Below are 13,600 nucleotides of genomic sequence, written 5' to 3'. Positions count from 1 at the left end.
AGTGAAAGTCTGCTCCAGGGAAAGCACATTACGTTTGATTGGGGCGGGGGGGTAACACTTGATAAATATCAATGTAGATATTTGAAATGAACATGTCTTCTGCCTTTTGTAACCCACCTGTAACCTACCTACTTGTTTTCCTCATTGTAAGCCTAAAAACCTTGCTACGTATTGTTTGGCCAAATATTTAGTTTGGCAACAAGAGACGTTCGACTTGCAAAATACATTGGGTTCATCGAGGATTAATGTGCTTTCGTTAAATCCCAAAAGAGGCAGAGTTATCTGGGTAAAAGCCTTTTGAAATTGAGCTCTTACATGTAAGACCAGAAAACCTCCTCATTTTCTACTTGGGGGGCAGCATAACTTCTCCATTGGGAAAATGGATGCATAGCAGCCTGTCAACACCTGGTCAGAGTAGGGCTGACTGCCTTTGTTTGGATTTTTTAAATGAAACGGTACATTCTGATTTTAAGCTGAAAGGCAACGTGACAAAATGGTCGGTTGCATTGTGCATCACAACGGATTGTTTTTAAAAGAAGCAGGCATTTGTCAAGAAACGAAACGTCAGACTGAGAACAGGCTGGCGTGCTAACCCCACTCGTGATTCCGTGAACACGCGCCTGACAAGTAGGCGTCCAGGGACGGAAGTCAGCAGCCGGCACCCCGCCCCCACCTGCCAGGACCTCACCTGCTTGCCGGACGCCCAGGTGCAAAGCCTCCTGCTTGTTCCATGCCACGGCCTTTGCACGGTAAACCCTGACAGCAAATTGTGGTCCCAAGTATGTTTTTCTTGACTTACAGAGTCCTTTTTTTTTAGAGAAAGGACATTTCACCAAAAAGTTATCATTTCCGGCTTCTCCTGAAAACTGGCAGATTATCTACCTGATCTTCATCCCTGATGACAGTGTCCATCAGCTGGAACGTAGAAGCAGCTGCTTCATTTAGACTTGAGCGTGTTCTCAGTTTGCCACACTCGCCACGACTCCCTGTTGCCCCATTCCTTCTGCTGCACTCTAGAGCCTCGCCTCCTCGACCTCCGAGGGGCTCTGTGGTTTATGAAGACCGTCCTTCGTGGCCTAGTCAACGACCAGGGTTTCTCTGGCCGTAGCCATTATATAAATGCTTCTGATCTTTTTCAGAGAAACATCACTGACAACTGAAATAGGTTGAAACAAAAACACAAGAATGAAAACTTTGCATTCAGATTCACGCTTGGATTCTATTATTGCTGTGATAAACCAAACCACGAGCTCTCATTCACAATCTCAAGTAGATGGATACCCGTTGCTGGCACCACTTTGACAAGAAATAATTCGTTGCTCCAGAAAGTACAGGGGAGGGAAGAAGCAGAGAAGCAGGAGGAGGCAGGGAGGTTTTATTCTTCACCCTGAAATGAGCACTGGTGCTTTTCAAGATTTTAGAAAGCATTTGTATTCTTAGTCTCTTTTTAGTCTATTTAATTATTTTATTTGTTGTAAGTAAAAACTACTTGATTTTACAATCATTTTGAAATGAATTTAGTATTTTTATTTATTATATGCCAACAAACTCAGCAGTGGACCCAGAGTGGCAGGTTGAGGGTAGTTACTAAGCACTACCCTTGGCTCCATCTGGTTCTTGCCCAGTTCACCCCATAGAGACACCGTTGCGGAGGGCGCCAGCATGTCTCCTTTATTTGGCTCCCCGTGTCCCCCAGATGAGTTCCCAGGCTCCATACGATCAGCCCATGAGATGCCTACACTCACGCATCCAGCGTATTAGCAAAACTGAGTTGCCAACAAAGCAAAGAAAAAACGTTTCCCATCCGCATCCAGCGACTCCGGTTAATGGCTCCGTCTCAGGCTCGGCTGTTCTAGGTTTTACTGAGCTCGTGGGACATCCAGCAGGTGTTTCCTTTCCCCACTGTGGCAAGCGTTCCCTGAAGTTTACAGTCCGGGAAAGGCGTGTGTGCAAACGATTCCAATGCCGGCTGACGTGGAGAGTGGGAAAACCGGAGACAGTCTCGGTCAGCCCAGGCTGCCCTAGCAACCGCCAATAGACTGGGTGACAACATACCTTTACTTCTCACAGCTCCAACGGCTGGTATGCCCAAGACCAAAGCACCAGCAGGTGAGATGTCTGGCGAGGACCCTCTTGCTGGTCTTCCGGTGGCTGTCTTCTCGCTGTGTGTCACCTGGCGGAAGGCATAGAGAGGAAGCCAGCTGTCCCCAGCCCCTCCTAGTGAGGGCGCTAATCCCATTCACGAGGACTCCCCCCACATGACCTAACCCGAGGCCCCACCTCCTAATCCATCACCCTGGGGATTAGGCTTCAACATGGGAATTTCTCGGGGGTGCAAACGTCCATCCACAGCAAGGGGTCTCTGCCAGGTTGACCACGGGAGAATCGGGGAGTCGCTCTGAGACCCTCTGCTGCTGGGCTCCTGGTAGCTAAAGCACACCTTGAGACTAATAACCATAGTTCCCTTTACTGGAGAAAGTAGAAAACAGTTCGGGTCTCTGCTGACATGAAAAGCGGCACCCGATGCTGTGTATTTCTGTACAAACACCAAAGCTACCGTGATGTGTTGTAAGCAGAGTGAAATCTCTCCCTGCTTTCGTGCTACTAACAGGAAGCTGCAAACCTAAAGAAACTAAACCACTGATCTTCACTATATCCACCGAGAGTCTCAAAGACACTGGAAATGGCAGACTTTTAGGTCATTGTCAAAGCCGGGCATCCCCGTAGGATGCCCAGTGTGTTCGAAGGGAGAAGGTTCTGAACGAGGGCATGAGACAGTTTCTGACATTTTCCTCCTCGATGTTTTTCACGTCAGGGTGACCTGCTTCTCTAAACCATCATGAAAGAAACTAAATAAATCCTGAGCCCCAAGGATATAGGCTGCATCCATCTAACAAATTCATTTCACCTTACCCACAACCCTGAGAGATAGGTAGTTCTTGTCCCGTTACAGACCAGGAAACTGATGCCCAGAGAAGTTGAGTGACTCAGCCAAGGCCACACAGCTAACGGTTATAGAACCTGGGGCTGGACCTAGTTTTGCCTGATTCCAAAGCACCGACAGTTAATTCGGGAACTTCCTACATTCGGACAAGTGGTGGTCAGGATGTAAACCGCGGTCCTGGGGAAAATAAAGGAAGAGGTGAATGGCAGAAGTGTGCCCATGCGAGGCGGACTTGGGAGCTGAGGGGCCGCGGTGGAGGGGGCGTAGAAGGCCAGGCTCTCCAGCATCTCAGGTTTCCCACTTAGGGATCTGCCACTGATGATGCCATCGGCAAAGCAGGAGAGTCAAGAAGAAAAGCTGTCTCGTAGGACATGGAATACTAACGTTAGTTTTGGATGCACCGTCTGTGCTCGAAGATACCGAGTACGGTTTCGGCCGTCCACGGGGGTGGCGGACAGTTCCAGAACCATTCGTGACAACTTCCCCGTGATAGCTCTCCGTCAGCTCCGTATCTCTTAGGCTCATCATCCAACCCACCTGCCACCATTTACCGTCAAGGCTATCAAGGAACACTGCTTACCTGTTTGTCCACACGTTTGTGCATATTTTGCATAAATCTACCCCAAGGAAGCTCACGAAACTGAGTGCAGCGCAAAATGTTTTAAAGTGGAAGGAAACGCAAAGATGAGAAGATTCGAGGCTGACACATAAAATGCCAACGGCACGGTTCCCACCGCGTTCTAGATGCGCACGGGGTGGGGGGCAAGTCGTCAGAGCTGCTACGACAGGGCCCCGGACTCAGACTCCTGGCAGGGAAGCCTGGTTGTGCGGCTCCCACCCTTGGGAAGCATCCGGGGCCTCCCTTGCCCCATCTGCACGGTGGGGACGAACACAGAAAGTCCCTCACGGGACTCAGCGTGAGGATTAAATACCTTCAGGCACACACTGCTGCTGTGTAGCCTTCGAGAATTCCCAGCAGCTGGCATAAGGCAGCGTTGCAGTGTCCGCACGGACGATCTTACTGTCACTCCTCCATTAGTATATTTGAAAACCGGGCCACATCAGGTACGGACCCTCATGACCATGACAGTGGGTCTGAGTGACCCGTGTGCTTGGCAACTACCTTTCTCATGGAAAATGGTTTAAAACGTGATGGCGGGGGGGGGGGAGGTGCTTGCTAGAACATCCCCTAATGTGCATTTTAGTAAAATACTTTCTCTGTAAAGTGAGGTGGGTGGAAAACAGTGAATGTGAGTTGACTGAGTCTAGACGGGTCCACAGATGGCCTAGCAGTCAGGCCATTTTCCATAAATCCTTCTTCGTGCCTCGGAGTTTGGGTTCACACTGGGACGTTGTGAGTCCCAGGGGTGTCCTCTGACAGGTTCCGGACACTCGAGTGTCTCCCCAGGCGCGAGCCGATCTTCAGGCCGTGCCAATCGGCTCACCGGGGCGACAGTGGACGTTCCCTTCAGAGAAGGGACAGACCTCAGGGGATCTCCCAGGAGCCTCAAGTGGGAGAACAGCTCCTGGGCAGTGAATGTTTGCTGGGTGGACGAAGAGAAGGGAGGAGAGAAGAGAGGTCAAGGAAGGAGGCAAGGTGTACGTTAATTTCAGCCTAAAAAAATTCAGTGTTTACCAAACAGGCACTTGAGTTACAAAACAACCTCAGTAAAGACGCAGTTACTTAAGCAGGGTTCCTTGCTGGTGGAACTTCCAAAGCAAACGGCTCGCAAGATGTGTTCCGGGCGCTCAATGTGTCTACTGCCATGTCCCTGGAAGTCGGTTAAATATTTGGAGACGTCTCACAGAAATCACTTGGGTCGTGGGAGAAAGAGCTGCTTTATACTGTCGTCAAATATTTATCAAAAGCTCAGTTATAAAGACTTCTTGAAACGAACTGAGCTCTTCTTGAGACCGAGCATAACTTTTTCCAGGGTTTACTAAGCCCGAACAAGTTACGGACTTTGGATTTAAACCCCACTCCCAGAACTCAATCTCTTCATTCATCACGGAGGTCAAGTAAAACCTTCAGCTTACGCCCGCTGCATGAAAACAGATCGGGTGATCATGTTTCAGGGGAGGAAGCTGGTTTGTCTTACCGTGGTTCAGGAGAAAGCAAACCATTTCCCCCCCCTGTGGCAAATCTGTCCCCCTTGCTGGAACAGTCGTGATGTTCACTACACAGGATTCTGCCTGTTGATTTAAGAGTTCGTGATTCCAGTTTATTTTTTTTAAGTTTATTTTGTTTTAGAGAGAGAGAGAGTGTGTGTGTCTGTGTGTGAAAGAGAGAAAGAGAGAGAGAGAGCAGGGGAGGGGCAGAGACAGAGGGAGATAAGAGAGAATCCCAAGCAGGCTCCACACTGTCAGCGCAGAGCCCGAAGCCAGGCTTGAACCCATGAACCATGAGATCATGACCTGAGCTGAAACCAAGAGTCAGACGCTTAACCAACTGAGCCCCCCAGGAGCCCCTGTGCTTCCTGTTTAGGAGCAAGATGTTTCCAACGGACTGGAGGCATGAACTTCCCAATCACGCCGTCCCCGTGGGTCACGAGACCAGAAACATTAGCGAGCTCTGATAGAAGAGCAGAACCGTTGTCAAGCAATGACTCTGTGGCGCATCTGGATGGCTCAGTTGTTGAGCGTCCGACTCTTGATTGCAGCTCAAGTCACGGTCCCAGGGCTGTGGGATCAAGCCCCGTGTCGGGCTCTGCATGGAGATTGCTTGAGATTCTCTCTCTCCCTCTGCCTCTCTTCCCCCCAAATTAAAACAAAAAACTGTAATAAAAAAAAAGAAATGATGGCATTTTCACCGACGTTAGCTGGCAGTGTGTTCCATAGTTCCAGTTGTTTAAATTGTGTGGATTTTCTCTCGCAATTTTTAAGTTGCGGATTTGTGGCAACAGTAGCGTTTCATCGGTCTTTCTCTGGAATGATAGGATTTCTCCAAGGAGACGAAGAACGTTCTCAGTGACTCCTCTGCTCGTGTTTATCTTATTTAGTGCAGTGATCTCAGCGGCCAGCTGCTTGCCCCTCGGGGCCATTGGGCAGTGTCTGGGGACATTTTTTCTTGTCAGTCCTGGAAGGGGGCATCTCTCGGAGGAGGCCAGGGGTGCCACTCGGCATCCTGCAGGGCGCAGGACGCGGCCCCGGGACAAAGAATGATCCGACTCAGGTGTCATCAGTGTTTACATCGAGAGACTTGCCTGGTGCTACCCTTCCTGACTCCTTCGGGGAATAACCCCATTGTCATTTTCCTTTCTCCTTTGGCCATTACCTTGGTTTTCTCCACGCCCCTGTCACCTTCAGGGTGCAGGACACATCCCCTGTCTCCACTGTCCTCCTCCCTCATCCCTCCTGAAACCCTCAGAGCTGGTTGCTGGTTTCACCCTCCATGGTGAATGCGCCCCATGGTCACCACGTCCCTCCCCTTTCACCGTCTTGAGAGCTCTCTCTCTCTCTCTGAGTTTGCTCTGCTGGGGCCCCCTGCGGGATCAAACACTTGACCTCCACAAAGGGCTGCCCCTCCTGCTCTTCTCGCAAGTATTTCTAGCATCCTTACTGATTTTGTTTCCTCCCCCAGCCGGCTGAGGCTGCTCCCCGTCTTCCCGCTTGAATACCCTGTGTCCTCTTCTGAGCCTTCCCCCACTTCAGTGGGTGCATCAGTGCCCCCCCCCCCGCCCCAGGTGTATGTTTCCCAAACCAGCATCAGTCGGCAATGACCTTCCACCAGAGCTCGACAAGGCTCTCCCTTCCTCCTACGCACTTCCTCTCGGCTACCCGACCGGCGATCTAAATGCAGTCTCTCAATAAACACGTATCAGGTGCTTCTCCTGGGCCAGACACTTTCCTATTGTGGAGACGCAGATTAATAGAACATAGTCTCTGCCCTTGGGGAGCTCACAGACGAGTGAGGGAAATAAAAGACCGCACTGATTCTAAACCACAAGCCACAGATGCAGGCCAGCGCTGGGACTGCATCTCACGCCCCTTCTTGGTGCGCCCAGTCGTTAAATATTGGGGCAGCGGGAACCTTTCAGACATGTAAACACATTTTATGGGTTATACGCATACAATAGTAAAGAATCTGTGTTTATAAAATAACCCCAGATAGAAATTTTACAAAGATGGCTTTCAAAAGGAAATACAAATATAATAGGTGTGACAAATTAATAGTAAACATAAATTAGTAACAGAAATAGCAATAGAAATAGCAATAGAAATAAAAATAGCAATAGCAATAGCAATAGAAATAGAAAGTAGTAGTAAATGGGAATACAGATTCCCACTTACCTTCACTGGGAGCCTTGAACTGGTCTTTTCCTCCAGCTCTATGTGTTTGATAACTATTCCTCAAGGGGCGATAAATCCCCCAGGGACAGTAAAGGCAGGAAATCGTTACCCCCCTGTAGCCGCTGGCTCCGGCTGCTGTAACGGCACCACAGCCTGGGCGGCTTAAACAACAGAAACTTCTGGAGACTAGAGGTCAGGGATCAAGTGCAGACGGGGTTGGTGTCTCCTGAGCCTCTGTCCTCGCTTCCTAGACGCCATCTTTCCCCTGCTTCTTCGTGTCGCCTTCTCTGTGTGTCCTAATCTCCTCTTTCTAGAAGGGCACCAAGTCATGCTGTTTTCGTCACTAATCCCTCATTGGATCCTACTCTCTTATTTAATGATAGCCATGAGAAGCTGCAAAGCAAATACTGAGGATTCGGAGGTTATGAATTTGGGGGAATGGGGGAGACACATAACACCCTTCCCCTAAAAGGGAAGATGGGGTGTTTCCAGAACCGAGGTGAGCCCTGTGGCAGGTGTGGAGTAGGGAAGGGGAGGAAAGGACCCCGACCTCTCTGCCCTGCTCTCCCTGACCTTCCCTGGCCCTCCCATTAGCCAGTCCCGCAGGGGTCAGAGGTCACCCTCGGAGCCAGAGGCCAGCGGAGAACGGGGGAGACAGGTGTGCGGGGCAAGCGGAGAACCAGGAGCCAGCCCCTCCTCGAAGTGTCTTCTGCCGGCAGTTTCTGGGTGAAGACGACACAGGTCCCATTCCGTGTCTTCCAGCGTCTCAGGTCTCCCCGCGGCCACAAGAATGAACCGGGACACAGGGCGCCCTTGGGAGGATGGGTAATCCTCACACACGCCTGTCTGCCGGGCATTGTGGCCTTTGACCTCAAGCACTGCTGTCTGCCTGGAGCCCAGGTTTGTGACCCAAGGGACCGTTCCCCTGCCGGTTGACCTCTAACCCCACGTGCGTGTGTTTGTTTCCTCTCAGGAGCCCGAGAGGCAGTACATGCATATCGGCACCATGGTGGAGTTTGCCTTTGCGCTGGTGGGGAAGCTGGACGCTATCAACAAACACTCCTTCAATGACTTCAAGCTGCGAGTGGGTACGTTGTGTGAAGAGCGCCGGCTTCCGGGGGAGGGCACGGCGTAAGGAACCGGCGCACCGGAAGTGTTGTGTGAAGGGATCTGACTTCCGGGGGGGGGGTGGGGGCGGAAGGGCACAGGCGCACCGGGGCCGTCGGCCATCTTGCCACGCCGGACTAGAGTCATGGCGGTTGTGTCTCGAGTGCCGGAGGACTGAATTTGGGGGAGCAGGGGGTGGACAGGCTCAGGGAAGTTAGGAGCCTCTGAGGCACTTCAGTACAAAGTAGAAAACAAAACCCCCTTTGGTTGGACCCAGGCTGCGAGCACTATGTCTAGCAAATGGACCGTGAGCTGGATTTCAGTCCCACGGCCTCATCCTGCCAAGGCCCCTCCGCCAGCCACGGCGCGCGTGGCCTTAGACCATCCCGAGGAGCCGTTGACTGCAAACCACGATATTATTTCAGGATCAGCTGCCAGTGAAATTAGCGTGGGCTGGAAGATGCATCCAGACTTCGGAGATCCAAAAATGTAAAAAAAAAAGAAGTTTTAAGGCAGCTTAGAACTGTTGAGATAGTCACACACTCCTAGGCTCACAACCTCCAAACGCCCCAAACGTACGTCCCAGGTTCTGAAATAGCTATAGCTTTTCTGATTGAAGATTCAGCCCTGAGAGAAAAGGCCAACTTCCTTTAAGATTTAAAATTTTTCTATCTCAAGAATAAACATTAACTAAATTTTCTAGTAAGCTCTTCCCTTACTTTAAGCTGGCCCATGAGCATGTTTCGTGCTTACTTGCCTTTTACAAACGTCTGTAAAAATAAAAAGTGTGTTTTACGTGCTCGGCTTAGCGCACGGCTGGCTTGCCGTATTTGTGGTTATGGCCATTTGTGATTGGTAAGAGCTGCTTTGACCATTTTATGTTCCTCTTGGCAACACATTTTGCTTCTTCTGAAAGCAAGTACGCATAAGAGGAGCTCTTTTAACAAATTCCATTGGAATGGCTTTTCCCTGCTTTTGGATACAGATTTCAACTTAAAAAAAAAATCCCGATAAATGGCGAGCGATTTTCTTCCTTCGCTCTATGTTCTGAATTTTAAAACCCAGAAGTATTTTATATCTCTTATAATGTGGCCTCTTGACTGCTTGTATATTCTGTTCATTGTTAGCACCTGGACACATCTTGCTTTATACTTTCTCACCTCCGTGCACTATGGGCCTCACCTTATACCCAGGTGAGAAGGGGCAGGCCGGTGGGAGGCTTCCCCCCAGCCTGCTGACCACATCCAACATGCAGGTGTCCCCTGGATCCTCAAGCTTCTTTATTGTTTTGACAGCCTAGAAAATGAGCCCCTCGACCTTTCAAACTACCCTCAAAAAAAAAAAAAATTTTTTTTTTTTTTATTCCACGTTGGAATGATCTGCTCGATTAGTAAACGTCTTCAAAACAAAATACTACCGCCCTCTACTGCAAAGTGAAATAGAGATCAGTATTTGCTGATCACATGTGTTACTTCCCCAAACGTCACAGCTTTCTTGGTCTTGGACCTTAACGGTATTTTCCAGATTAATGCGAGCAATTGAATAGGCCTTCTTCGAGAAGAATTTGAGTGTTTACACTCATGACTGAATAACTAATAACGTCCACACAGTCACCCCACATGGCAGCTCTTTTAGGTTTCTGAGGAAGCTCAAGGTCTCAGGGGCCTCTGGGGCTGCCTTTCCCCACCCCTCGGCCTCTCTCTCACGGGTCTGCCTGCCCTGCTGCACTTGGGTGTGTGGCGCCATCCAGTGGCAGTGCATGGTAGGAACTTGGAAGAGTAATACTTCAAAAAAAAAAAATTAGATGATACAAATAAGAAATGCTGAATTCACTCTTAACGTCCTCTTCTGCATGTCAAGCTGCAGAATCAGTCGGTCAGCGGGAACCAAAATCTGAGCACATTCCTGCGCTAAGTGGAGATTGACCCCGTGCCAGCAGTCAGCAGCCCAGCCTCTCCCCACTGCCGACCCCGCCAGGCGCTGACCCAGCAGGATTCAGCAGCCCGGAGGAAAGCTGATGGCAGAGGGGGCTTGAGGGCACCAGCCAGCAGCCAGCGGCTGGACTAAATTCTTTGGGGTGTCTAAAGCACAGTGTGGGCTTTATTGAGCACTCCGCAAAAGCAAAGCAGAATTTCTTTCTTGCTTCTTGCGTACCTTCAAAGGTTTTGTGGAATGTCGTTTATACCGTTTCCTGCCTACCCCTCCATTGCAAAGAGGAAGTTTTGCCTCGGGTCTCTAACAAGCCGTAGTGCACTAAGCAGTACAGCAGTGGGAGAAGGGACCTCAAAAACACCCTCATTAATCAGTACAAGTTGACTCCTGCAGCAAGGCAGGAGTCCTAGATCTAGGAGAGAACACATACCTAGGGCATAATCAACCGAAGTCAATAACTCTGTTTCTATTTCCGTGGCCTTCCTCCGCACCACTCCCGGGATAACTATGGGTCTGTGTGTTTGAACTGAGATCCTGGGGCAAGGACTCATCCTACCCGGTGCATGGGAGTTGGGAGAGAATCCCAGGCCTCTCTGATTAGAGAAGTTGATCAGACTTCTAAGGAGATGGCAGGTGCCGTCTCCGTGTCTCGGGCAGTGTGAAAGCTCACGCTGAGCTCAGGTGTCAGCACGTAATAACCGTGGGGTTATAATTGCAGCTACAGAGAGGACAATCAGAGCAATGGCCTCCTCTGTTAGTGGTGGCCCAGGCTGCCTGATTATCTGGGCAGTCACATGGCAAGCCAGGGGGCAGCAGGGCTGGAGAGTGGTGCCTCCTGAGTTTCCCCAGCAACCTTTTGATGGCTGTCCCTGGAGAATCACAGTTTGTGAGGAGGTTTATGCCAGAGGCTGGATTGTCCTCAATCTGATGAGTACAGAGCTGTAAAGAGCCCAGCTCAAGGGGGACAGGAACCCAAGCAAAAGAGACGTCCCCCCACTTGTGCGGAGACGGCCTGTGGGTTGCACCTGCTCCCCAGGGGCGAGCCTGTCTACCCCAGGACCCGTCCAAACGTGACGCTCTTGGGGGCCTCTCCCAGGAGAATTTCCTCAAATCTGAACTCCGTCAAAATCTCTATATTGCCCATACTAGGACCTGTTATTGTTCTAAAGTTGACCTGGGTAGACTCCCTCACTAGCACGGTGTGCGTTGAGAGAGCCCTTTGAAGGTGCTTTAGCAATGGAAATCAGAGGCACAAACATGGTCCTCTGGAATTCAGTAAACTTGGCATTGGGACATCATCAAAGGCACCAACCTGAAAGGTGGGAAGAAGCCTCGTGCACGGGAAGCTCATGGCAGCATCCTTACCAGCAGGGCCACGGAGCTGGCTGCCACTGCCACTGCTGCCTGTCTGATGGCGCCCTCTCCTGCTTTCTTGCCTGAATCCAGAGGTGGTGATAACAGTACCCACCGCACAAGGCTATTGTGAGCATCCCCAGAGTTTTACAGTACGCAGCAGGTAGAAAATGCCACAGTGGTGTGGGGGCAAGTGGCGGATTCAGCAAGATGTTGGCATGAACCCAGAAGTCCATCGGTGACCAAACTGCCAGTAAATGTGGTATATCCATTCAGTGTAGCTGTTTAAAACAGAAAGATGTATATTTCAAAAATTAACATTAACCGCAAAACTGCTGAAGAACAGTGATCATCTCTTATCTAGGATTATGTAGCAACATAGAAAATTCAGTCGGGTGACCAGCTTTGGCTCAGGTCATGATCTCACAGCTCATGAGTTTGAGCCCTGCGGTGAGTTCAAGCCCCAGTTTGGATCCTCTGTCTGCCTCTCTCTCTACCCCTCTTCCTCCCCTTCTCTCTCTCTCTCTCTCTCTCTCTCTCTCTCTCTCTCTCTCTCTTTCTCTCTCTCTCTTTCTCTCTCTCTCTTTCTCTCTCTCTCTCCCCAAATCAAAGATCTTTAAAAAAAAAAACTTAAGAAAACTATTATAATGTTTTGGTTTTTTTTAATTTTCTTAATGTTTATTTTCTTGAGAGAGGGGGACAGAGCGCAAGCCGGGGAGGGACAGAGAGAGGGAGAAACAGAATCCGAAGCAGGCTCCAGGCTCCCGGCTGTCTGCACAGAGCCCGACACGGGGCTTGAACCCACAAACCATGAGATCGTGACCTGAGCCGAAGTTGGACGCTCAACCGACTGAACCACCCAGGTGTCCTGATACAATGTTTGGCTTTTTTGAAAGCATAGCCAACTTTATGTTATTATGGAATAAAAATGATATCTGGGTACCTATGTATGAATCAAGACCAAGAAGAGAAACAAATTATTTTTCTTTGTTTTAGAATTCCATGAGTTGGGCTAATGTTGGCTGCATAATGATGATTCAGAAATCCTCTTGTACAACTTTTCTGTTGAAGATGGTCATTGTAACTTGAGTCTTCTTGCCCGGTTCTGATGCGTTGCAGGTATTAACCATGGGCCTGTAATAGCCGGTGTGATTGGAGCTCAGAAGCCACAATACGATATCTGGGGCAACACCGTGAATGTGGCCAGCAGGATGGACAGCACTGGCGTGCTGGACAAAATACAGGTAATCTAGTCTGCTCCGTCATCACGGGCCAGGTCTATCCTCTTTGAAGTCATAAATGAGCATCATCATAATGACAATGATGTATTAGAACAAAGAATCTTGGTAGTTACTTCAATGGTGAAAAGAACCTGAAATTGACATAAGTCTTTTTTATTGGGGAAATGGTCATCCGTTTCTGCACTCGCCGTTAACAATACTTGAGAAACGTAATAACGTAAAGGTTATAGCTTTGGAGGAAGTCGACGATGGCCAACGATCAACATGGCAGTCTGACACCTGAGCGAGTCAAGGCTGGCCCCTTCTCTCCTCTTCCATCTCCTGGCACCAGAACCTTGAAGGGAGCCCTGCAAGGGAGAGGGATTGTACAACCAAAACCAGACAGAGCCCCCAGACTTCCCGTCCCAGAGGCTGAGTTGGAAGGAGGCAGAAAGGAGCCGACTGGGGAAAGACGAGGGACGAGATTCAGGGTGATATGAAATGGCAACGCCAAATCGGGCCAGCATGGGATTTGGATATGGAGAATGACGGACGGCACTGGAATCCACGCAGGGGAGGTTGCTCGGGCAGAATGCCACACACCTGGAAGGAGAGACCGACCTCTCCTAATGAGAAGAACGTGTGCACGTGTGTGTCTGTGCAGAACTTTCTATCCGCCACTCCCGCAAAACACAGTGATTCCCCGTTTCACCCCAGATTCCACGCTTCACTTCTGGAAGATAAATTCCTGCCA

General features: G+C 49.9%; 1 protein-coding gene across 2 annotated transcripts in view; it reads left to right on the top strand.

The window, feature by feature from the left end:
* Nucleotides 1–13,600, top strand: part of ADCY2 (adenylate cyclase 2) — a 414,481-nt gene that overhangs the window by 396,375 nt on the left and 4,506 nt on the right. For both annotated transcript variants that reach the window (XM_043601271.1, XM_043601263.1), the window contains 2 exons: nt 8,208–8,322; nt 12,746–12,870. In XM_043601271.1, the coding sequence (XP_043457206.1) occupies nt 8,208–8,322; nt 12,746–12,870 (240 nt within the window). The remainder of the gene's footprint in view (nt 1–8,207; nt 8,323–12,745; nt 12,871–13,600) is intronic.

This window comes from Prionailurus bengalensis, chromosome A1, assembly GCF_016509475.1.
Source record: "Prionailurus bengalensis isolate Pbe53 chromosome A1, Fcat_Pben_1.1_paternal_pri, whole genome shotgun sequence".
Taxonomy (NCBI): domain Eukaryota; kingdom Metazoa; phylum Chordata; class Mammalia; order Carnivora; family Felidae; genus Prionailurus; species Prionailurus bengalensis.
Note: the sequence above shows the minus strand (reverse complement) of the source record. Positions and strands in the feature narration are given on the sequence as shown.